At 37.3% G+C, this 26,859-nt stretch overlaps 1 protein-coding gene across 2 annotated transcripts in view; it reads right to left on the reverse strand.

Annotated features, from left to right (window-relative positions):
- Positions 1-10,796: 10,796 nt before the first annotated feature.
- P22k15 (cystatin related protein 2) overlaps positions 10,797-26,859 on the reverse strand; it is a 33,136-nt gene continuing 17,073 nt past the window's right edge. The window contains exons 1-4 of one of the 2 annotated variants that reach the window (NM_199266.2): positions 17,579-17,835; positions 14,772-14,867; positions 13,894-14,007; positions 10,797-11,769 (exon numbers count right to left, since the gene is read on the reverse strand). In NM_199266.2, the coding sequence (NP_954887.1) occupies positions 11,686-11,769; positions 13,894-14,007; positions 14,772-14,867; positions 17,579-17,815 (531 nt within the window). In that variant the 5' untranslated portion in view covers positions 17,816-17,835 and the 3' untranslated portion in view covers positions 10,797-11,685. Of the gene's footprint in view, positions 11,770-13,893; positions 14,008-14,771; positions 14,868-17,578; positions 18,139-26,859 lie in introns of those variants that run through there. The other variant, XM_087651040.1, reaches the window with a different exon arrangement.

Consider the following 26,859-nt stretch of genomic DNA (forward strand, 5'->3'; position numbering starts at 1 on the left):
TTTTATGGGGTTGTAAACTCCTTCAAGTATTTTAATACTTACTCTAGTTTCAACCAAGGGGGTCCTATTCTATGTTCGGGGGTTTGGTGCTACCATTGATCCCTGTATTGGACATGCTGTGGATGTATCTGTCAGGGAGAGATCTATATCCAGTCCCTTTCAGCATGCATTTTCTAGCTTCATCAATCTTATCTAGTTTTGGTGTCTGTATATGTATGTGTATATATATGGGCCACATGTGGGTCGGGATCTGAATGGCCATTCCTTGTGTCGCTGCTCTAACCTTTGCTTCCATATCCCCTCCTATGGATTTTTCCCCCTTTTAAGAAGCTCTGGTAGCATCCTAATTTTGCTCATCCTTCTTAGTGAGATTCCTGTTGTATGTGGATTGCATCTTGTGTTATTTGAGCATTTTGGCTAATATCCCCTTATCAATGAATGCATACCAAGTGTTTTCTTCCCTATGATTTAATAACCTCACTCAGGAAGATATTTTCTAGTTCATTCTATCTGCATATGGATTTCATGAAGTCATTGTATTGGATAGTTGAGTAGTACTCCATTGTGTAGACATACCACATTTTTAAAATCTATTCATCTGTTGAAGGGCAACTGGGTGCTTTCCATCTTCTGGCTATTATAAATAAGGCTACTATGAACATAGTGGAGCATGTGTCTTTGTTGTATGTTGGACATTTTTGGGGTTTATGCAGAAGAGAGGTATAGCTGGATCCTCACGTAGAGGAATGTCCAATTTTCTGAGGAACCTCCAGAATGATTTCCAGAGTGGTCGTACCAGTTTGCTATCCCACCAACAATGGGGAAGTGTTCCTCTTTCTCCACATCCTTGCCAGCATTTACTGTCACCTTAGTTTTTGATCTTAGCCCTTCTGACTCTTGTGAGGTGGAATCTCAGTCTTGTTTTCATTTGCATTTCCCTGATGACTAAGGATGTTGAACATTTCTTTAGGTGCTTTCTGGATATTCGATAATCCTCAGCTAGAATGATTTGTTTAGTTGTGTACCCCATTTTTTACCTCTTTTTTTTTGGAGTTGGGTACCGAACCCAGGGCCTTGTGCTGCTGGGCAAGTGCTCTACAACTGAGCTAAATCCCCAACCAGTACCCCATTTTTTTATTAATTTTATTTGGCTCTCTGGAGTCTAACTTCTTGAGGTCTTTGTCTATTTTGGATATTTGACTTCTATCAGATGTAGGATTATTAAAGATCTTTTCCCAATCTATTGGTTGCTGTTTTGTCTTAATGACAGTGTCTTTTGCTTTACAAAAGCTTTGCAGTTTTGTGATGTCCCATTTGTCGATTCTTGATCTTAGAGCATGAGCCATTGATGTTTTCTCCCAGAAATTTTCCCCAGGGCCCATGTATTTGAGACTCTTCCCATTTTTCTATTAGTTTGAGTGTATCTGGTTTGATGTTGAGGTACTTGGTCCACTTGGACTTAAGCTTTGTACATGGTGTTAAGAATGGATCGATCTGCATTCTTTTTTTTTTTTTTTTTTTTTTTTTTATTAACTTGAGTATTTCTTATATACATTTCGAGTGTTATTCCCTTTCCCGGTTTCCGGGCAAACATCCCCCTCCCCCCTCCCCTTCCTTATGGGTGTTCCCCTCCCAACCCTCCCACCATTGCCGCCCTCCCCCCATAGACTAGTTCACTGGGGGTTCAGTCTTAGCAGGACCCAGGGCTTCCCCTTCCACTGGTGCTCTTACTAGGATATTCATTGCTACCTATGGGGTCAGAGTCCAGGGTCAGTCCATGTATAGTCTTTAGGTAGTGGCTTAGTCCCTGGAAGCTCTGGTTGCTTGGCATTGTTGTACTTTTGGGGTCTCGAGCCCCTTCAAGCTCTTCCAGTTCTTTCTCTGATTCCTTCAATAGGGGACCTATTCTCAGTTCAGTGGTTTGCTGCTGGCATTCGCCTCTGTATTTGCTGTATTCTGGCTGTGTCTGCATTCTTTTACATGCTGACCTCCAGTTTAACCAGCACCATTTGTTGAAAATGCTATCTTTCTTCCATTGGATGTTTTTAGATTCTTTGTTAAACATCAAGTGACCATAGGTTTGTGTGTTCATTTCTGTGTCTTCAATTCTCTTCCACTGATCTATCTGCCCGTCTCTGTACCAATACCATAGAGTTTTTATGACTAATGCTCTGTAATACTGCTTGAAGTCAGGGATGTTGAGTCCCCCAGAAGTTCTTTTATCATTGAGGACAGTTTTCACTATCCTGAATGTTTTTTTTTCCCAGATGAATTTGCAAATTGCCTTTTGTATCTCTATAAAGAATTGAGTAGGACTTTTGATGGGTACTGTATTGAATCTGTAGATTGCTTTTGGCAAAATGGTCATCTCTACTATATTAATTCACCAATCCATGATGATGGAAGATCTTTCCATCTTCTAAGATCTTCCTTACTTTCTTTCTTCAAAGACTCGTAGTTTCTGTCATACAGATTGTTCACTTGCTTGGTTAAAGTCACACCAAGATATTTTATATTATTTGGTACTATTGTGAAGGGTGTCATTTCCCTAATTTCTTTCTCAGCCTGCTTATTCTTTGAGTAGAGGAAGGCCACTGATTTGTTTGAATTAATTTTGTGCCCGACAGTTTTCTGAAGTTCTTTATCAGGTTAACTATTTCTCTGGTGGAACTTTTGGGGTCACTTAAGTACACTATCAAATCATCTGCAACGGGTCATTTTGATATCTTTCCTTTTAATTTGTATCTGTTTGACCTCGTTTCAGCGTCTGATTGCTCTGGCAATGACTTTGAGTACTATATTGAATAAGTAGGGAGAGAGTGGGCAACCTTGTCTAATACCTGATTTTACTGGGACTGCTTCAAGTTTCTCTCTATTTACTTTGTTGTTAGCTACTGGTTTGCTTTTACTAAGTTTTGATATGGGCCTTGGATTTCTGATCTTTCCAGGACTTTTATAATGAACGGGTGTTGAATTTTGTCAAATGATTTCTCAGCATCAGTTGAAATGACCATGTGGTTCTTATCTTTGAGTTTGTTTATGTAGTTGATTACAATGATGGATTATCAAACCATTCCTGCATCCCTGGGATGAAGCCTACTTGATCATGAAGGATGATTGATTTGATGTCTGCTTGGATTCAGTTTGTCAGAATTTTATTGAGTATTTTTTCATCAATATTTGTAAGGGAAATTGGCCTGAAATTCTCTTTCTTTGTTGGGTCTTTGTGTGGTTTTGGTAAAAGAGTAATTGTGGCTTCATAGAAGGAATTTCTTAGTACTCCATCTGTTTCTATTTTGTGGAATAGTTTGGTCATTGTTGGTATGAGTTCTTCTGTGAAGGTCTGATAGCATTTTGCACTGAATTCATCTGGACCTGGGCTCTTATTGGTTGGGAGACTTTTAATACCTGCATCCATTTCTTTAGGAATTATGGGATTGTTTAAATGTTTTATTTGTTCCTGATTTAAAATGTTAACTAGTATCTGTCTAGAAAACTGTCCATTTCCTCCAGGTTTTCCGGTTTTGTTGCACATAGGCTTTTGTAGTAGGATCTGATGTATATTTTTTAATTTCTTCAGATTCTGTTGTTATGTGTCCCTTTTCATTTCTGATTTTGTTAATTTGGATGCATTCTTTTTGACCTCTGGTTAGTCTGGCTAACAGCTTGTCTACCACATTAATTTTCTCAAAGAATCTGCTGTTGGTTTTATTGATTCTTTTTATAATCCTTTTCATCTCTGCTTGGTTGATTTCAGCTCTGAGTTTGATTATTTCCTGCCTTCTATTCCTCTTGGGTTTATTTATCTCTTTTTGTTCTAGAGCTTTTAGGTGTGTTATCAAGCTGCTGACATATGCTCTTTCCTGTTTCTTTTTGCAGGCACTCCGAGCTATGAGTTTTCCTCTTAGTACTGCTTTCATTGTATAATATAAATTTGGGAATGTTGTATCTTCATTTTCATTAAATTCTAAGAAGTCTTTAATTTCTTTCTTTATTTCTTCACTGACCATGTTGTCACTGAGTAGAACATTGTTCAACTTCCATGTATCTGTGGGGTTTATGTAATTATTTTTGTTATCGAAGACCAGTCTTAGAGTGTAGAGATCTGATAGGATGCGTGGGATTATTTCTGTGTTCCTTTGTTTGTTGATGCCTGTTTTATGACTGATTATATGATCAGTTTTAGAGAAGGTTCCATGAAGTGATGAGCAAAGCTATATCCTTTTGTTTTAGGACGGAATGTTCTATAAACATCTGTTAAATCCATTTGGTTCATAACTTCTGTTAGTTTCTATATGCTTCTGTTTAATTTCTCTTCCCATGATCTGTCCAGTGATTAGAGTGGGTGTTGAAATCTGCTACTATTATCTACTATTATGCTACTATGTGACATGGAATGCGTGATATGAGTTTAGCAAGGTTTTTTTTATGAATGTTGGTGCATTTGCATTTGGAGCAGAGGTATTTACAATTGATAGTTCATCGTGGTTGTTTTTTCCTTTGATGAATATGAAATGTCCTCCCTTATCTTTTTTAATGACTTTTGGGTTAAAGTCAATTTCATTTGATATTAGAATGGCAAGTCCAGCTTTTTTCTTCATGCCATTTGCTTGGAAATTTGTTTTACAGCCATTAATTCTGGGGCAGTGTCTATCTTTGTCTCTGAGGTGTGTTCCCTGCTTGCTGCAAAATGCTGGCTCCTCTTTACGTATCCAGTCTGTTAATCTATGTATTTCTATTGGGGATTTGAGACTGTTGATGTTGATATATGAAGAAATAGGGGATGTCACTTCCTGTTACTTTCATTTTAGAGGTAGAATTATGTTTGTTTGTCTCTCCTTTGGTTTCCTTGAAAGTAAAATATATTCTTGCTGTCTGTATGGTATAGGATTGTTCCTTGTGTTAGAGTTTTCCATCTAAAATCATTTGTAAGACTGGATTTGTAGAAAGATATTGTGTAAATTTGGTTTTGTAATGGAATATCTTGGTTTCTCCATCTATGCTAATTCAAAGTTTTGCTGGATACAATAACTTGGGCTGGCATTTATATTTTCTTAGGGTCTGTATCACATCTGTCCAAGATCTTCTGACTTTCATAGTCTCTGGTGAGAAGTCTGGTGTAATTCTGATAGGTATGCTTTTATGTATTACTTGACCCTTTCCCCTTACTGCTTTTAATGTTCTTTCTTTGTTTTGTGCATTTGGTGTTTTAACTATTATGCAACTGGAGGAATTTATCTTCCAGTCCAATCTATTTGGAGCTCTGTAGGCTTCTTTTATGTTTATGAGCATCTCTTTTTTTAGGTTAGAGAAGTTTTCTTCTATAATTTTGTTGAATATATTTACTGGCTGTTTAAGTTGGAACTCTTCCTGTTTTCTATACTTATTATCCTTAGGTTTGATATTCTCATTTTGTCCTGCAATTTCTATATGTTTTGGGCTAGGAGCATTTTGTGTTTTATATTGTCTTTGACAGTTGTGTCACTGTTTTCTATGGTATCTTCTGCTCCTGAGATTGTCTCTACTATCTCTTGTGTTCTGTTGATGATGCTTGTATCTGTGGTTCTTTGGCTCTTCCTTAGGTTTTCTATATCCAGGGTTGTCTCCTTTTGTGCTTTCTTTAATCTTTCTATTTTTCCATTTTCAATTCCGTCACCTGTTTTATTTTGTTTTCCTATAATTCTTTCCTGGAGTTTTGTGTTTACTCTATGGGCTTTTACTTGTTTACTTGTATTTTCTTGCATTTCTCTAACGGAGTTTTTTATGTCTTTCTTAAAGTCCTTCATCATTATCAAAAAAATGTGATTTTAAATCTAAATCTTGCTTTTCTGTTGTGTTTTGATATCCAGTATTTTGGGTAAATTTGCTATAAGCATGGTTCATAATCTCATTAGTAGGAGATGGTTCTAATTGTATTCTTGATGTTGAGTATACAAACTTTAAGGAACCCTGTACAAAGCTTAAGTCCAAGTGGATCAAGGACCTCCACATCAAACCATATGCACTCAAACTAATAGAAGAAAAAGTGGAGAAACATCTTGAACACATGGGCAATGGAGAAAATTTCCCGAACAAAACACCAATGGCTTATGCTCTAAGATCAAGAATCTACAAATGGGATCTCATAAAACTGCAAAGCTTCTGTAAGGCAAAGGACACTCTGGTTAGGACAAAATGGCAACCAACAGATTGGGAAAAGATCTTTACCAATCCTACAACAGATAGAGTCCTTATATCCAAAATATACAAAGAACTCAAGAAGTTAGACCACAGGGAGACAAATAACCCTATTAAAAGATGGGGTTCAGAGCTAAACAAAGAATTCAAAGATGAGGAATGATGAATAGCTAAGAAGCACCTAAAGAAATGTTCAACATCTTTAGTCAAAAGGGAAATTCAAATCAAAACAACCCTGAGATTTCACCTCACACCAGTGAGAATGGCTAAGATCCAAAACTCAGGTGACAGCAAATCCTGGTGAGGATGTGGAGAAAGAGGAACACTGCTCCATTGTTGGTGGGATTGCAGACTGGTACAACCCTTCTGGAAATCAGTCAGGAGGTTCCTCTGAGGACACATCTATACCTCTCTTGGATATACCCAAAAGATACCCCAACATATAACAAAAACACCTGCTCCACTACATTCATAGCAGTCTAATTTATAATAGCCACAAGCTGGAAAGAACCAGATGCACTTCAACGGAGGAATGGATACAGAAAATGTGGTACATCTATACAATGGAATATTACTCATTTATCAAAAACAATGACTTTATGAAATATATAGGCAAATGGATGGAACTGGAAAATATCATCCCGAGAGAGGTAACCCACTCACAGAAAAACACACATGGTATGCACTCATTGATAAGTGGCTATTAGCCCAAATGCTTGTATTACCCTAGATGCACAGAAAATATGAAACTCAAGAAGGATAATGAAAATGCGAATGCTTCACTCCTTCTTTAAAAGGTGAACAAGAATACCCTTGGCAGGGAATAGGGAGACAAAGTTTAGAACAGATGCAGAAGGAACACCCATTCAGAGCCTGCCCTACATGTGGCCCATACATATACAGCCACCCACGTAGATAAGATGCATGAAGAAGTGCAGGCTGACAGGGACCAGATGTAGATCTCTCCTGAGAGACAAGCCAGAATACAGCAAATACATAGGCGAATGCTAGCAGAAAAACACTGAACGGAGAATGTGACCACCATTGAAGGAATCTTAGAAAGGACTGAAAGAGCTTGAAGGGGCTTGAGACCCCATATGAACAACAATGCCAAGCAACCATAGCTTCTGGGGACTAAGCCACTACCCAAAGATTCTACATGGACTGACCCTGGGCTCCAACCTCATAGGTAGCCATGAATAGCCTAGTAAGAGCACCAGTGTAAGGTGAAGCCCTTGTTCCTGCCAAGATTGAACCCACAGTGAAAGTGTTTGTTGGGGCAAGGGTTGTAATGGGGGGAGGATGGAGAGGGAACACCCTTAGAGAAGGGAAGGGGGATGGGTTAGGGAGATGTTGGCCTGAAAACAAGGAAGAGGTATAACAATCGATATGTAAATAAGAAATACTCAAGTTAATAAAGATGGAAAAAAAAACATAGCAAAAGGAATCACAGTGAGTCACTTCCTGGTTTCTTATCCTTTCCAGGCTATCAACACATCTCTCAGTATATCGGGCTATTATGCAAAGTAAGTCTTGATCAACTTTCAGGATATTTGTCTTCTTTTCCTATCTGATTTTCCTTGACTTTTCCAATATCATGCCCACACCTAGTTATATATACAATAACATGTACAACCACACAGGGATAAGGATTCAGTACTTCAGAAGCCATGTAGCATCATCTGAGTGTCATGAAAATACATGAAAATTATATATACGATTGGAATTTTGAAAGTTATCAATATCTCATGTGGATGCCTAGGGGAGATGAAAGACTCAGAGGATATCATCAATGTTGAAGTGGTGTAAAATGAATGAGAACTGGAAGTACCATTAGAGCATGATATGTGACTGAGAATTGTTTTAGTACCATGGAAAACTTTTATCTATTTTTTTCTTCTGAGTACTTTCTTGAAGGTACTATCATTCTGATATTATCACCAGAATTGATTAAAGGTACTGATCAAGTAATTAGTAGAGTGGAAGATGGTAGCCACAGTAATATTTCCCCCCCTCAATCTTAATCTACTTTTATGTGTCACTAGTGGCTATATTAGATATTCAATTGGTAATAATAGAAGGGATATGTAATGTTGTTCTAAACCCTCAAAGCAATCAGGAACATGAAAATGCACAAGCATGAGCATGGATGATTTGATTTCTAGGCAGGACTTAAAAACAATTCAAAATGGTAGATGGTAAATTTGCATATATTATCTTCAGTTATGAAGTTCTAATATTGTAAAATGACGTTTCATACCACACTGAAACACTTTGAGAAAACGAAAGTAATTTTATGGGATCTGGTTCATCCTTATCTTTTAAAAATAAAACTTCAACTTTGATTGTCCTCCATTATTAATTTTCTGTATCCTGTTTATAGCTTCAAAATCATTACCAGATAAATGTTCAAATTTAATACATTAGAATATTATAGACTTTTGTATTAAATCTATTCTTTGAAATAATATTTAGACTTTATGTTATTAGATAATGCATCCACTTTATGTTATTAGATAATGTTGTTGAAGTAAAATACTAACATCTATTGTGAAACTACAGTTTACCTGTTTAGATTTCTTTGGCCTTGTCTATATTTCTGTTACCTAATACAATGTCATTACTAGCTGAGAACTGTGCTAAGGACATTCTTCATGCACAGTGGTTAAACATAAGTGTTTTGCTGAGTTCTGTATGTCACTTAAGTGTATGAGTAAACATCTAGAATGGGATCAAATTTCTCCCATTGTGGCTATAGTGATTTGTAGGAGAAATAAGGATTCATCCTTATTGACTGAGCCTCAAAGTGTCAGATATGACACCATCTCCAGGTTTAAAAAAAAGATAAGGTAGAATAAGTCTAGAGTATTATAAATATGTGTTTACCAGTAAGGACAAACTGTTCCCTAGTGGAGAGAATTCTCCATACAACTGCATGAAACATGATGTTAGGCTTGATGAAATCTTTCAATGGTTAAGTGACTGCAATACAAGAATCAGGGCCTTATTTAAGATCCCCAGCATCCATGTAAATAGCAGTGCAGCAACTGCTATCTGCAAACCTAGTAGACCCCAGGAGATTCTGGAACTCAGTAAGACATGAGACCTGCATTAAAAAAGAGACTGGCTCATTTATTACAGTAAATACAATTAAGTAAGACAGATGATATATTCATATTAATACATAATTATATGCACAGATTTTTTTAAATTTTTGTCGGATATTTCATACAATTACATAATGGTTTTTCAAATGTTATCCTATTTTCCTTCTGTTCCATATCCCCTCTTCCTCTCCCTGCTTCTACTAGGATGCTCCCAAGGACTTTTCCTCCTATTGATGCTGTACAATGGCATCTGCTGCAACATATTTGGCTGGAGCAATGGGTCCCTCTATGTGCCCTCATTTGGTGGTGATTTAATCCCTGTGAGATCTGGTGGCATCTGGTTGGTTGATATTTTATTCCTCCTATAGGGTTACAAACACCTTCATGTCCTTCAGTCTTTTCTCTAAGTCCTTTATTGGGGTTTTCTTGTTAACTCCAACGGTTGTGTTTTCCTGTCTTTCTTTATGGTATTTTTGTGTTTCTTCTTTAAGGGCTTCTACTTGTTTACCTGTGTTCTCCTGTCTTTCCTTTTTTTTTCTTTATCTTTTTTTTTAAGAGAGAAAGGGTTTATTTTGCCTCTCAGTCCAAGTGCACATATCACATAAAAAGTAACAGAAGGATATCAAGGCAGATGATCTGATTACATTCACAGTCATAAATCACGAAGTAATAATTAGTGCTCAACTTATTTATCTTTTTTACTCTCCAAGACACAAGTGATGGATTGTTGCTATCCAGAGTGAGTATGTCTTTTGACTCTCTTCTTTGCTGAACTAATCAAAATAGTGTCCTATTTCTCAGGACATGAGTGATATAAAGAAGTTTCTCCTATATTTCTTTAAGGGAGTTATTTATGTCCTTCTTAAAGACATCTCTCATCATCATGAGATGTGATTTTTAAATCCAAATCTTCCTTTCCAGTGTGTTGGAATATCCAGTAGTTGCTGTGGTGGGAGAACTGGATTCTGATGATGCCAAGTAGTCTAGGTTTCTGTTGCTTAGGTTCTTGTGCTTGCCTCTCATCATCTGGTAATATCTGATGTTTGTTGGTCTTGCTGTCTCTGAGTGGATCTTGTACCTTATGTGCACTTGTAAGCCTATAAGCCTCTGATCTTAAGAGTGTGAAAACTCTTTGGAGACTTGCTCTCTGTGGGCAGGTTTTGGGTCTTAACAGCTGTCAGACAGCCTTATCTCTGGACTCGATGGAGATGGGAAGTATCCTGTAACAATCTGCCTTGTGGGTCCAGTATCCTACATACTTCTGGAAGCTGATCGAGACAGGGTTGTAGAGTCTTAGGTAGACCTGTGGCTCCTGCTCACCATGTACTCTAGGCAGCTCTCTCTTTGGATAGACAGTGGAGAGAAAGTGGGCTCTTATCTGTGAGCTTAGGTGGAAGAGCTCTTCTGGCAGTCCAGTTCTCTGCCAGCAGGTTTTGGATCCAAAGGTTGTGGACAGCCTCATCACTGGGTGCAGATGGAGCTATACACAGATGTTTATATATTTCAAACACGTTTAATTGTATGATTTTAATTTAGACATCCATATGGGCACAGAATATACATTTTCCCTTCAGCATCCTCAGATCATGTATAATTCTTAAAATTTAAAAATAGAATCAGCATGCATATTTATATATAACACATCTGTGATATGTACTATATAGGATGTACTATCTAGCTCATTAGTTCTGTGCATACAACCTGAGATTTTCTCCCAGAGAACACTAGTTTTACATTCTCCTATCCAGAAGAGAGATTATTCTTTTCCTCTAAATGTTTAAAACAACAGATCTGATACAAAGTCAACCCTGTGAGGTATTCACTGTGATTCCTTGAGCTATAGATAGAAGGATAGTAACAAAGGGCTGGCTGGGATGTTGTGAATGTTAGACAACCACATGAGTCAGTTATATGTAACTGTAACTTTTCTGTTAACTACAGTGCATATCTTCCTTGAGATAGAATATTATCTACTATATTTTGATCTTCTTATGTAGAAAGTCAGAATCTTCATTTATACGGAAGGAACTACATGTGCCTATGAAATGTGGATATTATCACAGAGAATACAGCATACTTGACACAGTCTTGTTGATAAGAGCCTCACGGTTCTTTGCATTTGATTCCATCTACCTACAAGGCAGTTGTTCCCAGACAATTCAAGATGAATGGCAGTACTTTTATTGAGCAAAGTATAGGTTTGTCATGGCTGGCTTACAATGGTTTATTTAAAAGAAGTGTGTGAAAGGTAAAATGAAGACAATTGTTCAGGTGTACATAACTAGACTGCATGTCTCTGCGACTCCTGGCATCCAGACTGAAGGGTGATTCCATATTAGAGGTCCAGAACTAGAATCAACGTCTGCAAGTGGTGGGTAACAGCCCAGTCAGTCCCAGAGTCTCATTTGGTATAACAATTGAATCTTACAGAACGTATATTTTGCTCAATATAATCAGGATACAGTTGAAAGTAGCATATTTCTCTCTAAAAATTGAAAGTAATATAGATCATTAGGGATATTGAAATTAAATGGAATATAATCATCCTGGTAACCGAAGTGGAAATGGTAACCATGTAAATGATACACTGGTCATTCCAGTGTCCTTGGGTCCCTGAATATTCAGCATAACTCTTCAGTGGACAATGATCATTTCCCCAATTGTTTACAGTCCACAAGATTTTATGTGCACAAACAAGAACTCATGAGATCCTGAATCCTGGTACACAATGCAGGAGTCCACAGGGTCAGGGCTCATCTAGTTCTAGACATTGACAAGTCATTAAGTGTGGCACACGGAAAAATCAAAGAAGGGAATATTGATGTGAGAATAAGAGATGATACAAATATTTGGGAAGATAAGCGCTGCCTCCGCAGAATGTAGTATCACAGGAACTCAATGTATAAGACAGCATGTGGTGGTAGAAGCAGGATTTCAGCCAGAATGCTTAAAGTCAGGAACATGTGGCAGACCTTTTATGTGCACGGGTCCAACCTTGTAGGTTGATGGCAAGGAAATAGGTTTTCTGGAGATGGCCCACCATTTTTCATAGCTATGATTTGTGTGCTCTGAATGGCATAGGTCCATCCCAAAATAGCTTCTCACTTCTGATATTGCTTTCCTGCCACTATTACTGCTTAATTTCTGGGCATCATCTCACAATATTGAACACAGATTCTTCAAATTAATATGAAGACATACTTTTAAATAATAGTGCTGTTTAGATGAATTAATGACTATAGAATTCTTGATTTGATTCAATAATTTAAGAAAGAAATTTAAGGAGATTGTTTTAGTTGTTTTCCTAGAAAGATGTAGTAAAGTTAAAATCAAGAATAGAGCATGCACCTCCTCATAGTATAATTAGTTAGTTATAATGAATGTAACAAACTTTAAAAATTAAAGTAAGAAGAGAAATAAATTTGGGAGATATTTTAGTTCAATGAAAAACTTTAATTGTAGGTAATATCCATTGATGATGCTACCAATGTGCACTGTAATTTAATAAGGACATGTGAAAATGTTGTTTTAAACTTATAATGAGTTTATGAAGTGAAACACTACTTTGAACTGACTATCTACAAACTTCTGTAGCTCCTTTCTTTGAAATTTTATCTGTGAGGTAAATTTTTAAACACCTTTTGTCTAAAAAGCTATAAAATTCTGAGAGAAAAGTAAAGTGTAGTTTGTAGCTGTTATTGGATCTTCTCTATTCACAAAATGTTTATATTTTTAGATAGTATATATGTATATCTGTTGGTCTGTTTGTGTGTATATACTTACACATGTATGCTTAATAATTTCCATTATTAACATGTTTGTCTATATGTAGACGTGTGCACTTTTGAAGTTGAATGTTTGGCATCAGCCAAATTCGTGTGTGTATGTGTGTGTGTGTGTGTGTGTGTGTGTGTGTGTGTGTGTGTGCTTGACTCTATTTTTACCCTTTTTCATTTTCTGTGGCTCACTAAAGGTTAATGAATTCGTAAACTCTTAACTGTCTATCAAGAGATCCCCAAGTAAAAGCACCCAAGTAACTAAATTTCTTTTCCCAATACTTCCCTAACAGCAGGAATCAAAAGTCAGAAACTATTAGTTTCTGGAACCAGAACAGTAAGAGATAGCTAATAGCCAGAGGTCATGAACCATTTGTAGTCTTATAACCACCGCATATCAGTACCTGAATGATGGGATGGGACCTTTACAAGTGCACCCTGCAAATGAGGGTGAGGTTGGGAGTAAAAGACTCTCCTTTGACAACCAACCATCTCCACAAACTCTTTATTCTGTCAATGAGCAAAAATTCAATCATACCTTTGGTAGTAAAGTTCCTACTTAATGGAGAATATTGTTATGGACTCTTCCTCCTCTTCTGTGCACAGTGCTACTTTTGAGGAATGGTTGAACTCAACAAGTGTTTCTATTTTATTTATTGATAATCTCCGCTTTCTCTCTCCAAATGTTTGCACATGATCTTTTCCTGTGCACTTCATTTATAATACCTTGCCAAAAGCATAAAACACTAGCACAGAACCCTTCTCAGATATTATACATTGGTCCTAATTTTCACAAGATTCTTTCAACAAGAGGGGTCACTTAGTGTTCATACCTTCAGCTGTTCTGTTTGTTCTTCGAAGGGACAGTTGACCAGTTTAGATAGGAGCTTCCTGCATCTGACACTTCCAGGCAATGTTATATAGTATATTGTTACTCCAGGAGTCCGCTTTAGAAAAGGAACAGGATTAATTGCATCACTTCCCATTGGTACGTTTCTCTTTTCAGTAACCCTTTGTAATTAAAGTAATTAATTTGTTTATCATTTGTTTCTGCATTCTTTAGCTTCATGGATTATTCCTCACATAACAAATAACACATCTTCATAGAAATTGATGCCCACCCTACTGATTGACTTATGGTCATCATTTATGCGGTATCGTGTGCTGTTGAAGAAGAAGGAAACAAGACAAAAGAGAAGAATAAAATCCATTCAGTGGAGTTGGGAATGAAAGGATTATATCTGAGAGTTATGATGTGGCCAGAAATAACTCTATACACATGGAAACGTTTAAGGGGCAGCTCTGGTTACCTTTGTCCTGTTTGGGGCTCTTTTCTTTCATGGTCACATAAAAAGCTGCTGAAACTCAGGTTATTTAATTATCATCTACAAAGGAAATGTCCTTGTAAAGGGTCTTCTAGTCCAGAGAGGAACACCAACTTACAGAAGGTTTTCTGCTCAGTATGAAGAATTCAATGGCAGACACTTAAACATTTAAGTTTATGATTTGTGCGCATACACTTACTCTAACACACAAGTTCATGTATATTCATCCCCAGCTATATCCCTTCATAAATAACTACATTTCTACATATTTCTCTCCAATACACACATTTTCTCAAAATATCCATATATCTATACAAATGCATGACCGTAGTACCTCTGCCACCCTGCCCAACTTGTCAGGAAACAAGGCATTACCAATTACACACCTTTATGTTACAGAATTCCCACTGGAAAGAACATTTGTAGAAGTCAGAGTCAATCTTTCTACATTTGGTTTTAACCACTTCAATTTCACCAAATCCCTATGAAGAAAAAAGCAAAATTGATGTGTACTTCTGTATTTTCATTTACATGTATGCTTTAATTTACTTTTGTAGCTAACACTTTTATTTTGGATCCATGTCAATATGATTGCCATCTGAGCACACACACACACACACACACACACACACACACAACTTCCAACAGGATCATTTTCAGGACCTTTTTCTTTGTACATCTTTATAAAATAGAAGGAATGGAACACCCAAGGTGAAGGCTGGGACTAACATGTTTCAATATTGTTAGTAAGGTAGAACCAGCCTGTAAGAGAAACCATAAGGACAGGTAAGAACCATTACCAGTACATGATCTGCTCTGAGAAGAAGGGAAGGCTTTAGAATGCAGCATGAAGTGAATGATCCTATTGATTTTGGGATAAGAGGTAGTCACACTTTGTAACTCTAAAAAGGTTTCAGGCTGGTTTTATCAGCTAATGATCACCATTAGTAGCTACATTTAACACAGAGCATCAGTTTCATTTGTTTTCCTACTTTACTCTCTTCAGTGGACAGCAGAATTTGGAATGCTTCACACAACGGGAAATTTCAGATCAAATAAATAGAGCCTGTGAGTGTCTCAATTCTAAATTTGATCACTGATGCTAACATATCTCTCGGCATTTTAGTCACTTGCTTGTGCAGTTAACAAATAGGAACTTATATATTCATTGCAGAGGGAATGTCAGATATATTTCCTGGAAGACACCAAGCTGAATTAATAGAATTTGTCCTTTGAAACCATGAGTAAGGACAATTATGCCTGGAGTGATGCTTATCCTGTGTCTACAATTCGACTCAGGTACACACTGAACAATAGGTATCTTTGTTATATGTTGGATTGCACATTTACCTATTTTGTAATTTTATAATTTTAACAATTACTCAGGTTTTGGAAAGTGGTGTATTTGTGCCTTGACTAACAAATCTAATGACAGTTGTATGTCATTGTATATACATTGCTGAAGGAGGTAGTATGCAAGGTGTTCATACTTCACAGTTGGTGACTAGTTGCATGGGACATATGTCCCTATGTATTATTATTATTTTTTTTTCAAAATTAGGACTCTAGTTCCTAAGTGGTGCTCCAGGAATATTCCAAGGTCACTGTGATAAAAGATGTTGAATCTCCATCTACATTAATTTGTTAATACCAGTCTACGAATCCCATGCTTGGAATTGCTCAGATGACGTTACCTCTCCTTTAGAGGTCTCCATGGAATTTGAAATTTGGCTCATTCTGCATGGTGAATTATTATAAAGGACACATACGCACATTTGGAAATATACCCTTAAATTCTTTTTCTGTAGTTTCTCACTTAGCACATTTAACATCTAAGAAGTCTATGGCATTACTGAGTGCTATCATTTTTTTGGGGGGGTCTTGCCATTGTCAGTCATTTTTTGGGGTAACAGCATCTGTATCTAGCATAGAATAAATGGCCGTTTTTTTCCCCTGTGGGATGGAATCTTTCTCAACATACATATTAGAAAACTACCTCAGGTTCTTTACATAAAGCACAGCTGAACAGAAAATGTAGGAGCCATAGTCTGCCCTGGGTGTAGATGTCAGTGGTCATCTACAAGAAGGAAATAAGTACGATATTATTAGAGCAAGTACAATGACTCTCCATTTTCCTGATCGGAATATTTACCATATAGAAAATTCCATTGTTTGCTGAAGTATACAAATTGTTATTATCAAGAGAATCAGAAAAACATATTGACATAAACACACATACCAGGAGCCCCTTGCACTAAATGACAGTGAGGAGGATGAAGCAAACATGGCCACATGTAATAGCGTACAGAAGGGAGGCAGGATCAACAAGGATGCTGTGAACTCATAATCAGTAGTATGAGGGAAACTTCATTTCCCATAATAATACTTAGAATTAAGCTGTCTAGAGATTGAAGTCAGGAAAGATGCAATTAATAAAGCTGAAATACCAAGATTTTTCCTGTACCTCCATTGATATAAAAAGATATTTAAGTAAACAAAGGCATCTATGACCTCCATACATACCCTGACATATTGGCCCGAAACAATACATACGTACAGACACAGACACAGACACAGACACAGACACAGACACAGACACACACACACACACACACACACACACACACACACACACACACACACACCCCACACACACACAAAAAAAACTGAAGTAGTTGAAAGAGTATGAAAAATTTCTTCTTCAATAATAAATGTTTGTGTGTCTGTTTGTCTTATTGCATGGCCATTCATTTAACAGTGTACATTGGCATCTGGTATTTAATGTCATTTAGACAAATTAGAGGATACCTTATGCTAACTGTGAAACAGAAACACATAGGTTCCTATTTACTATCGGCAAATTTAAACAGAATAAGGTGTAGAGCTCCCATTGTATACTAGTACTTTTTGTTGTGCAGGATTTCTGGTATGTGTTTGGATACTATCTCTTAGGAGTTCTTTGAAATCAGGTATAAATAATGAAATTTTGTGGATACATTTTAGTACTAAGAATGCGTCATTCTATTTGTAGTCTGATGAGGCCCTCTTTTGCCATCTGTTTCAGAAAATGAATATTATATATTGGAAATATGTAAGCATGGTTAGAGAAAAGATTGTAGTAATAGACTAAAAAAGGGATAGTACTACACATGGACAAATCAACATTGTCTCTCACCCTGGGAGAAGTACTTACCCATGTGTTCATGGTGAATGACTGATTTTTTATGTTGCTGAGATATGTGTCATGACTGAACTTGTTGTAAAGAAATTTGAAGATATCATATACATCATTCAGTTTGTTCTTTTCCATGAAGTTTTTCTTAAAAATTTCCATAGGTCCCCTGGTTCCTTTTGCAGTTGCATGGCTGAAGTTCAGAAACAGGACAAAGATGGCCAGTAGGAGCTGTGTGCCACATAGGGTTTTGTACATTTTCTTCTCAGATATGAAAGGGGAACTTCAGAGGAGAAGATGTTTCAAGATGCTTGGGCAGGAAGCACACATCTTTTATCTGATTAACCTCCTATTCAACCACACCTTTCAATTGCAATCCTCTTTTGTTTACCTCACTATCCTGATTCTTGCCAACTTCATTCCCTATAGTACACTTTTTACCTCACCCAGAACTATTTGGGATTTCTGCCACTTGTCTGGCTTCTCAGCTTAGACCTCTCCATCACTAGATCTGGATCTCCTCCTCTGCTTTCCAATATTGAATTCTTTTGCTTTTCTGAGTGGTAAAACTTTTATTGGCCCTGAAAATCAAAGTAGAAATTCAATTCTTATTTTCCTCAGAACATTCTGAATGGCATTTTTGAGTTACCTCTGTCATCATAGATCATGGGTATTCTTGAGCCCTTGTTTAATATCTGGTGTACCTCCCTGGCTCTTCTGTTATATGCTGTAATGATTTAATTCTCAAATTTCTGGAGAAGTATTTTTTTGCTAAAACTACTGTAGTAGCCATTATTGTGGAAAGCTTAGAGTGTTAGTTTTTCAGGACTCCTAAAAACCCTTATGAATGTAGATGACAAAGGTCCCAAGGTCCTAAAGGATCTTTCTAGGCCAAACATTTGGCATCTAGTGATAGAGGCTTGGGTACATTGTATCAGGGAATCCCAAAGACACACTGCCTGAAACACATAATTACTATTTAAAACTTGGCATTGGAGATTTTAAAACATAGAACTATTTTCATATTATAATATTTGCATTAGTGTCCACAATATTTTTAAATATTAATATGTAATACCAGAATCAGCTCTCCACCTAGGAATGTCTTTGATTAATTTCAAATGGTTGTGCTTTGCATACTGGTAAGAATGGAATTTTATTCTCATTTATTTATTTAACTGAAGTTATCTTCAATTCACGAATTCTTTACAATAGTTTGCCCATTTAAATCTGAGAGGTAAAGGCTAATTTACTTAAATTAAATTTAAGAATCTTATCATTAGTTTTATACTATGAACTGAATACTTTAGAGTATATGCTGAATAAAACATCTTAATATGAGTATACTAGCCCCAGTTAAGTCCCTTGGGGAAGATCATAGTAGGGTATCACAGAGGTCCCTAGAAAAATTACCTGAAGCAATTAGTAATTAATATTTACCCCTCTTCCCTGTTTGCACTTGTGCCCAGAGCAAACCTAGGTCTCATGCTCCCCACCCACTCCAACAACATCCAGAGTAAGCTTGACTCCCAGGAACTGTGACATACCAAGAACACAGGTGAAGGCACAACATCTTCACCAATAGTGGGTCTAGCTTGGTTCCTCTGGGACATGGACAACACAGGAACATTCCCTAAACAGAGGCATGCATCCCTTCTGGTTTGCACCTGTGTCTGGAGTGGTCCCAGGACTCTGGATCCCCAACCCACTCCTACAAAACTTAGAAGAAGCTTGATTCCCAGTAACTCAAACACACCAGAATAATAGGATCTCATAGGCAGCATGACTCACAGGAATGCTGACACACCCAGGAGAAAAACATCAAATAAACAGAACAAAGAAAGAATATTGAAAGTGGTAAGGAAAAAAGATCAAGTAACATATAAAAGCAGGCCTTACAGAATTACAGTCAACTTATAAACAGAGATTCTAAAAGCCAGAAGAACTTAGGCAAATGTCATACAGATCCTAATAGAAGACAAATGCAGGCTCAGGCCACTATACCCAGCACAACTTTAAAGCACCATAAATAGAGAAACAAGATATTCTATGACAAAACCAAATTTAAACAATATATTTCCTTTATTAATACAGCTATACAGCAAATAATAGAACTCCAAATCCAACACAAGGAGGGGAAATACCCTGAAGAAATGCAAGAAATTATACTTTTCACAAGGAACTAAAATGAGATAACTACAAAAACATAATTTTACCTCTAACAACAAAATTAACGAGAATCAACAGTCTTTAGTCCTTAATATCTTTCAACATCAATGAACCCTAATCCACACAACCTAGAAGACATAGACCTGAAAGCTTTAGAAGAAGAAAGACCAAATACATCCAAGAGGAGTAGATGGCAGGAAATCAAACTCATGGCTGAAATTAACCAAGTAGAAACCAAGAGAACTATACAAAGAGTCAACAAAACCAGCAACTGGTTCCTGAAGAATATCAACAAGATAAACCCTTAGCCAAACTAACTAGAGGACATAGAGACAAAATCTGAACTGTACCTAAAGATATAAAAACAGAACTGAAGAATTTTTTTAAAAAAAATCAGATCCTACTGCAAAAGCATATACTCCATAATAGTGGAAAATCTGGGTGAAATGGATGATTTTCTAGACCAATATTGGTATCCAAGTTAAATTAGGATGAGATATACTACTTAAACAGCCCCATAACTCCTAAAGAAATAGAAGCAGTCATTAAAAGTCTCCCATTCAAAAAAGCACAGGACCAGATGGTATTTGTGCTAAATTCTTTCAGAACTTCAAAGAAGACCTAATACCAGTACTTCTCAAACTATTTCATCAATGAGAAACAGAAGGAACACTACCCAATACATTCTATAAAACTAAACTTACACTGGTACCTAAATCACAGAAAGACCCACAAATAACGGAGCACTACAGAAAAATTTTACTCATGAATATTGATGGAAATATACTCAATAAATTCCTCACAAACTGATTTTAGGAACACCTCAAAATGATCATTCCCCATGATAAAATAGTTAGGTTACATCCTATGACCCAGGTACAGTTCAATATATGGAAGTCCATCAACTTATTCCACTACATAAACAAGCTTAAGGGAAAAAAATAAACATATGATCATCTTGTTAGATGCTGTAAAAGCCTTTGAAAAATACCCCTTCATGTTAAAAATACTTGAGAGATTAGCAATTCAAAGTCCATAGGTAAACATAATAAAAACCATATAAAGCAAACCAATAGGCAATATCAAACTAAATGGAGAGAAACTTGAAGCAATCTCAAGTTAGGCGCAAAACAATGGTGCCCAATCTTTCCATCTATTCAATATAGTACTACAAGTTCTAGCCAGAGCAATTAGTAAGAAGAGGAGCTCAAAAGGATACAAATTGAAAGAAAGAAATCAAAATATCGCAATTTGCAGATGATAGGATAATATTTATGAAAAAGCCAAAATAAATCCAGGAGAGAACTCCTACAGCTAATAATGAACTTTAGGAAGTAGCCTTCCTCTCCTCAAATGATAAATGGACTGAGAAAGAAATTAGGGAAATGACACCCTTCACAATTTTACAAAATAATATAAAATTTCTTTGTGTGACTATAACCAAGCAAATGAAAGCTCTATATGACAAGAACTTTAAGTCTCTGAAGAATGAATTTGAAGAAGATCTCAGAGGATGGAAAATCTCCCATGCCCACAGATTGCCAGGATTAACAAAGCACAAATAGCCATCTTACCAAAAACAGTCTAAAGATTTATTGCAATCACCATCAAAATTCAAACTCAATTCTTCACAGGGATAGAAAGAACAATTCTAAAATCCTCTTGGAGTAACAAAAAAACCTAGGAGATTTAAAACAATTTTCCACAATAAGAGAACCTATGGGGGAATTGCCATGCTTGACTTCAAGCTCTGTTACAGAGCAGTAACAATAAAAACATCATGGGATTGGTATAGAGACAGACTGGCTGATCGATGGAATAGAATGTTTTAGTGGATATTTTTATTTACCTTTCAAAGGTTGTCCCCTTTCCTGGTTGTTTTCCCACTCATAAAACTGACATCTCTTGATATTTGACAAAGAAACCAAAACCAGCCAGTGTGAAAAAAAAGCATTTGCAACAAATTCAACTGTTGTTAGGCAAGTAAAGGAATTCAAATTGATCCATACTTATCTCCCTGTACAAAGGATCAAGAATATGAACATGAAACCACATACACTGAATCTCATAGAAGAGAAACTGGGGATGAACGTCAGTATATGGGTACAGGGGAACATTCCCTGATCTGATTGTCAATGGCTTGTGGTCTAAGAGCAGTAATTGACAAATGGGACCTCATAAAGTTGAAAAGATTATGCAAGGCAAAGGACACTGTCAATGGAATAAAATGACAACTCACACATTGGAAGATCTTTACAAATCCTACATCTGATATTTGGCTAATATCTAAAATACACAAAGAACTTGAGAAGTTAAATTCAAGAGAACCAAATAGCCATATTAAAGTGGTGTACAGAGAAAAAGACTTCTCAACTGAAGATTCTAAAATGGCTGAGTATCTCCTAAAGAAATGTTCAACATCCTTATTCATCAGTGCTATGTAAACCAAAACAACCCTGAGATTCCACTTCAAACCAATCAGAATGACTTTGATCACAAAGTCAGGCAACAGCACATGCTGGTAAGGATTTGGAGAAAGAGGAACACTCATTCTGTCCTGGTTGTATTTCAATCTTTTAAAACCACTTTGGAAATCATTTTGGTGTTTCCTCAGAAAATGGAAATAGTTGTATCTGAAGCTATACCACTACTGGGCATATACCCCAATGATGCTCCAAGTAAAATATGGACACATGCCCCACTATGTTTAAAGCAGCCTTATTTATAATATCCAGAACCTAGAAAAACAGATGTACCTTAAAAGTAGAATGGATACAGAAATTTTGGTACATTTATACAATGCAGTACTACTGAGCCATTAAAACAATGTCTTCATGAAATTCTCAGGGAAATGGATGAAAATATAAAATATCATCCTTAAGTCCCTCATACAGAAAAGAACCCACAAGGTAAGTATTCACTGATGAGTTGCTTATACTCTACAAGCTCAGAATACCCTTGATACAGTCCACAAACCATATGAAGCATAAGAAGAAGGCAGAACAAATTATAGAGTCTTTAATTCTACATAGAACATTGAACAAAAAAAATCAAAGGAGTAAGGGGGAGTGACAGATCAGGGAGGGAGGAAGGGGGGGAATAAAGGGGGCAAGAACAGGTTTGTAAGGGACCTGGGAGAAGTACAAAGGATCAGGATATTGAAGAAAAAACAGGTAGCAGAGGGGCATGGGAAACTAGGGTACCAACTAGAAAATCCCAGGCTCCAGGGAAGTGAGAGGTATCCAGGAACCAATGTCAAAGACCTTAAGTGAAATACCAACAAATTGGAGATACAACATGTAGAAACTACTTCTAGTATATAACCATGGTCCCCAGTTGAGGAATGTGGACCCCACACATCTGAAATTTTTTTCTTTTTTTCAGAGCTGGGGACTAAACCCAGAGCCTTGCGCTTGCTAGGCAAGTGCTCTACCACTGAGCTAAATCCCCAACCCCACTTCTGAAAATTTTAAACCCAGAAATATTCCTTTCCAAAAGAAAGGCAGGGACAAGAAATGGAACAGAGACTGAAGGAAAGGCTATCCAGAGACCACTACAACTAGGGATCCATCCCATCTGCAGACAACAAAATCCACATTATTGCTGATAACAATAATCACTTGCTGATAGGAGACTGATATTGCTTTTGCAAGAGATATTACCAGCACCTGATCAAAACAGACACAGATATGTACAAGAATATATTGGACTGAACCCAGGGACCCCAGTAGAAGAGGTAGTGGAAGGATGGATGGAGTTGAAGGGGATTGCAACCTCATAAGAAGAACAATATCAACTGGACCACCCAGATCTCCTAGGGATTAAACCACCAACCAAAGAGCATACATGGTGGGAGCCAGGACTCCAAATAGATATGTAACAGAGAATGGTCTTCTTACCTGATATCAGTGGGAGGAGAGGGAGGCTTGATAACCCAGCATAGAGACATGCTGGAGGAGTGAGGCAGGACTAGAAGAATGGGGGGGGGCATGCTCACAGAGGCAAAGGGAGGAGGGTGAGGGATGTTTAGAAGGTGTGTGGCTAGACAGCTAATTGATAAGGAGGATATCATTTAAAATTTAAATTAATAAAAATACATGTAAATAATATTTACCCATAGACCTGGAGTATTCCAAATCACAGATCTAGTGTAGTACTCCAGGTTTTATATTGATGTTGAGAATACTTTAATATTGATATGTAATATGAGCATTAGTTCTCACAGAGGCAATGAATGAAGCAGGGACTGAAGAAAAGTTGATCCAGAGACTGCCCCAACTGGGAATCCATTCCATATGCAGTCACCAAATGCAATCACGATTGATGATGGCAAGAAATGCTTCATGACAGGAGCCAGATACATGTTTCTCCTGAGAGGCTCTGCCAAAGACCTACTGATACAGATGAGGTTTGTTGCAGCTAAACATTGGACACAACAAAGGGACCCAAATGGAGGAGTTAGAGAACAAACTGAAGGTGCTGAAAGTGTTTGCAACATCATAGGAAGAACAAAAATATCAGGCAACCAGACCCTGTCAGAGTTCCTAGGGACTAAACCACAAACCAATGAGTGCACATGGAAGGAACCATGACTCCAGCCACATATGTAGCAGAGAATGGCATTGTCCAGCCTCAATAGGAGGAAAAGCCCTCAGTCCTGTGAAGGCATGTTTCCCCAATATAGGTTAATGCCATTGCATTAAGGTTGGAGTGGATGCATGGGAGTAGGTGCATCCTCATAAAAGCTGAGGGAGGGAAAGGAGGTATGGAACAGAGGGGAGGGGAGTGTAAGAAATGTAAATACATAAAATATCTAAGAAAAATAAAATGAAAAATGACAAGGTCTGCATATCCTGAAACTGTGAGACAAATGTCAGTCTTCCTTGAAAAGTTTAGAAATCTTAAGTTCTGCCTGAAAGAAATAATTTGGCATATGATTTGCTATCTTCACACTCATTCATTCTTTCTCCTCCCATTTCCATTATGTGGTTACCATACAGATTCTGATAAGAATAAATACCCATATATTATTATTTTCAGTACCTTTAATTGTTTTATGTTTTCACCCATTCATTTTTTCCAGCTAAGACTTCAGAGTTAATTATGTTTCACATGCGCAGTTTCACATAGTGAATTCTGGAAGCTTTCTTCCAGGGAACCCAATACTCCCTTCCTCTGAGACTAATTAAAACCATACATAAACACATCATGAAACTGCCACCTATGTAACTTTAATATCAGTATAACACACACAATACTTCTTAATTGTACTGCCATGTCTGGGTGGAACATTGATCCCTTGGACCTAAGCTGTAACATCCACTGTGTACTTCATTTTTGACTCAACAGATAAATTCCCCTGTTGTTTGACACGAGAACCTCCAGAATGACATTATGAATTCAGTTCCTTTATTTCCAAAAAACAAACACGTTCCCTGTTGTAGTCTTGATTAGGTGCAGTATTCTCTTCAGAACAGGTTTATTTGGGAATTTCTCCTTTCTTTTTTTCCCTCCATCTTTATTGAATTGTGTATTTCTTATTTACACTTCAATTGTTATTCATTTTCCCAGTTTTAAGGTCAACATCCCCTTATCCCTTCCCCCTCCCCTGTTATATGGGTGTCCCCCTCCCCATCCTCCCCCCATTACCAACCTCCCCCCAACAATCACGTTCACTGGGTGTTCAAACTTGGCAGGACCAAGTTCTCCCCTTCCACTGGTGCTCTTACTAGGCTATTCATTGCTACATATGCAGTTGAAGCCCAGGGTCTGTCCAGGTATAGTCTTTGGGTAATGGCTTAGTCCCTGGAAGCTCTGGTTGGTTGGCATTGTTGTTCATAAGAGGTCTCAAGCCCCTTCAAACTCTTTCAATCCTTTCTCTGAATCTTTCAACAGGGGTCCCGTTCTCACTTCAGTGGTTTGCTGCTGGTATTCACCTATGTGTTTGCCTGTATTCTGGCTGTGTCTCTCAGGAGGGATCTACATCCAGTTCCTGTCAGCCTGTTCTTCTTTGTGTCATCCTTCTTATCTAGTTTGGTGGCTGTATTTGTATGGGCCACATGTGGGACAGGTTCTGAATGGCCGTTCCTTCTGCCTCTGTTCTAAACTTTGCCTCCCTATTCCCTCCCAAGTGTATTCTTGTTCCCCTTTTAAAGAAGTAGTGATGAATTTGCATTTTGGTCACCCTTCTTGAGTTTCATGTGTTCTGTGCATCTAGGGTAATTCGAGCATTTGGGCTAATATCCACTTAACAATGAGTGCATATGATTTGTGTTTTTCTGTGATTGGGTTACCTTACTCAGGATGATGTTTTCCAGTTCCATTTATTTGCCTATGGATTTCATAAAATCATTGGTTTTGATAGCTGGGTAGTATTGTATTGTGTACATGTACAACATTTTCTGTATTAATTCCTCTTTTGAAGGGAATCTGGGTTCTTTCCAGCTTCTGGTTATTATAAATAAGGCTGCTATGAACATAGTGGAACATATATCTTTGTTTTATGTTGGGGCATCTTTTGGGTATATGCCCAATAATGGTACAGCTGGATCATCAGGTAGTTCAATGCCCAATTTTCTGAGGAACCTCCAGATTGATTTCCTTAATGGTTGTATCAGTCTGCAATCCCACCGACAATGGAGGAGTGTTCCTCTTTGTCTATATCTTCACCAGCATCTGCTGTGTCTGGAGTTTTTTATCTTAGCCATTCTGATTGGTGTGAGTTGGAATCTAAGGGTTGTTTTGGTTTGCATTTCCCTTATGACTAAAGATGTCGAACATTTCTTTAGTTGCTTCCCAGCCATTCTGTATTCCTCAGCTGTGAATTCTTTGTTTAGCTGTGCATCCCATTTTTTGAAAGGTTTATTTGTCTCTCTGCAGTCTAACTACATGAGGTTTTTTTGTATATTTTAGAGATAAGCCCTCCATCAGTTGTAGGATTGGTAAAGATCTTTTCCCAATATGTTGATTTCCATTTTATCCTAACAACAGTATCCTTCCTTACTGAAGCTTTGCAGTTTTATGAGTTCCAGTTGTCGATTCTTGATTTTAGAGTATAAGCCATTGGTGTTTTGTTCAGGAAATTTTCTGCGGTGCCCATGTGTTCAAGATTCTTCTCCAGTTTTTCTTATATT

This window comes from Rattus norvegicus, chromosome 3, assembly GCF_021556685.1.
Source record: "Rattus norvegicus strain SHRSP/BbbUtx chromosome 3, alternate assembly SHRSP_T2T, whole genome shotgun sequence".
NCBI classification, from domain to species: Eukaryota; Metazoa; Chordata; class Mammalia; order Rodentia; family Muridae; genus Rattus; species Rattus norvegicus.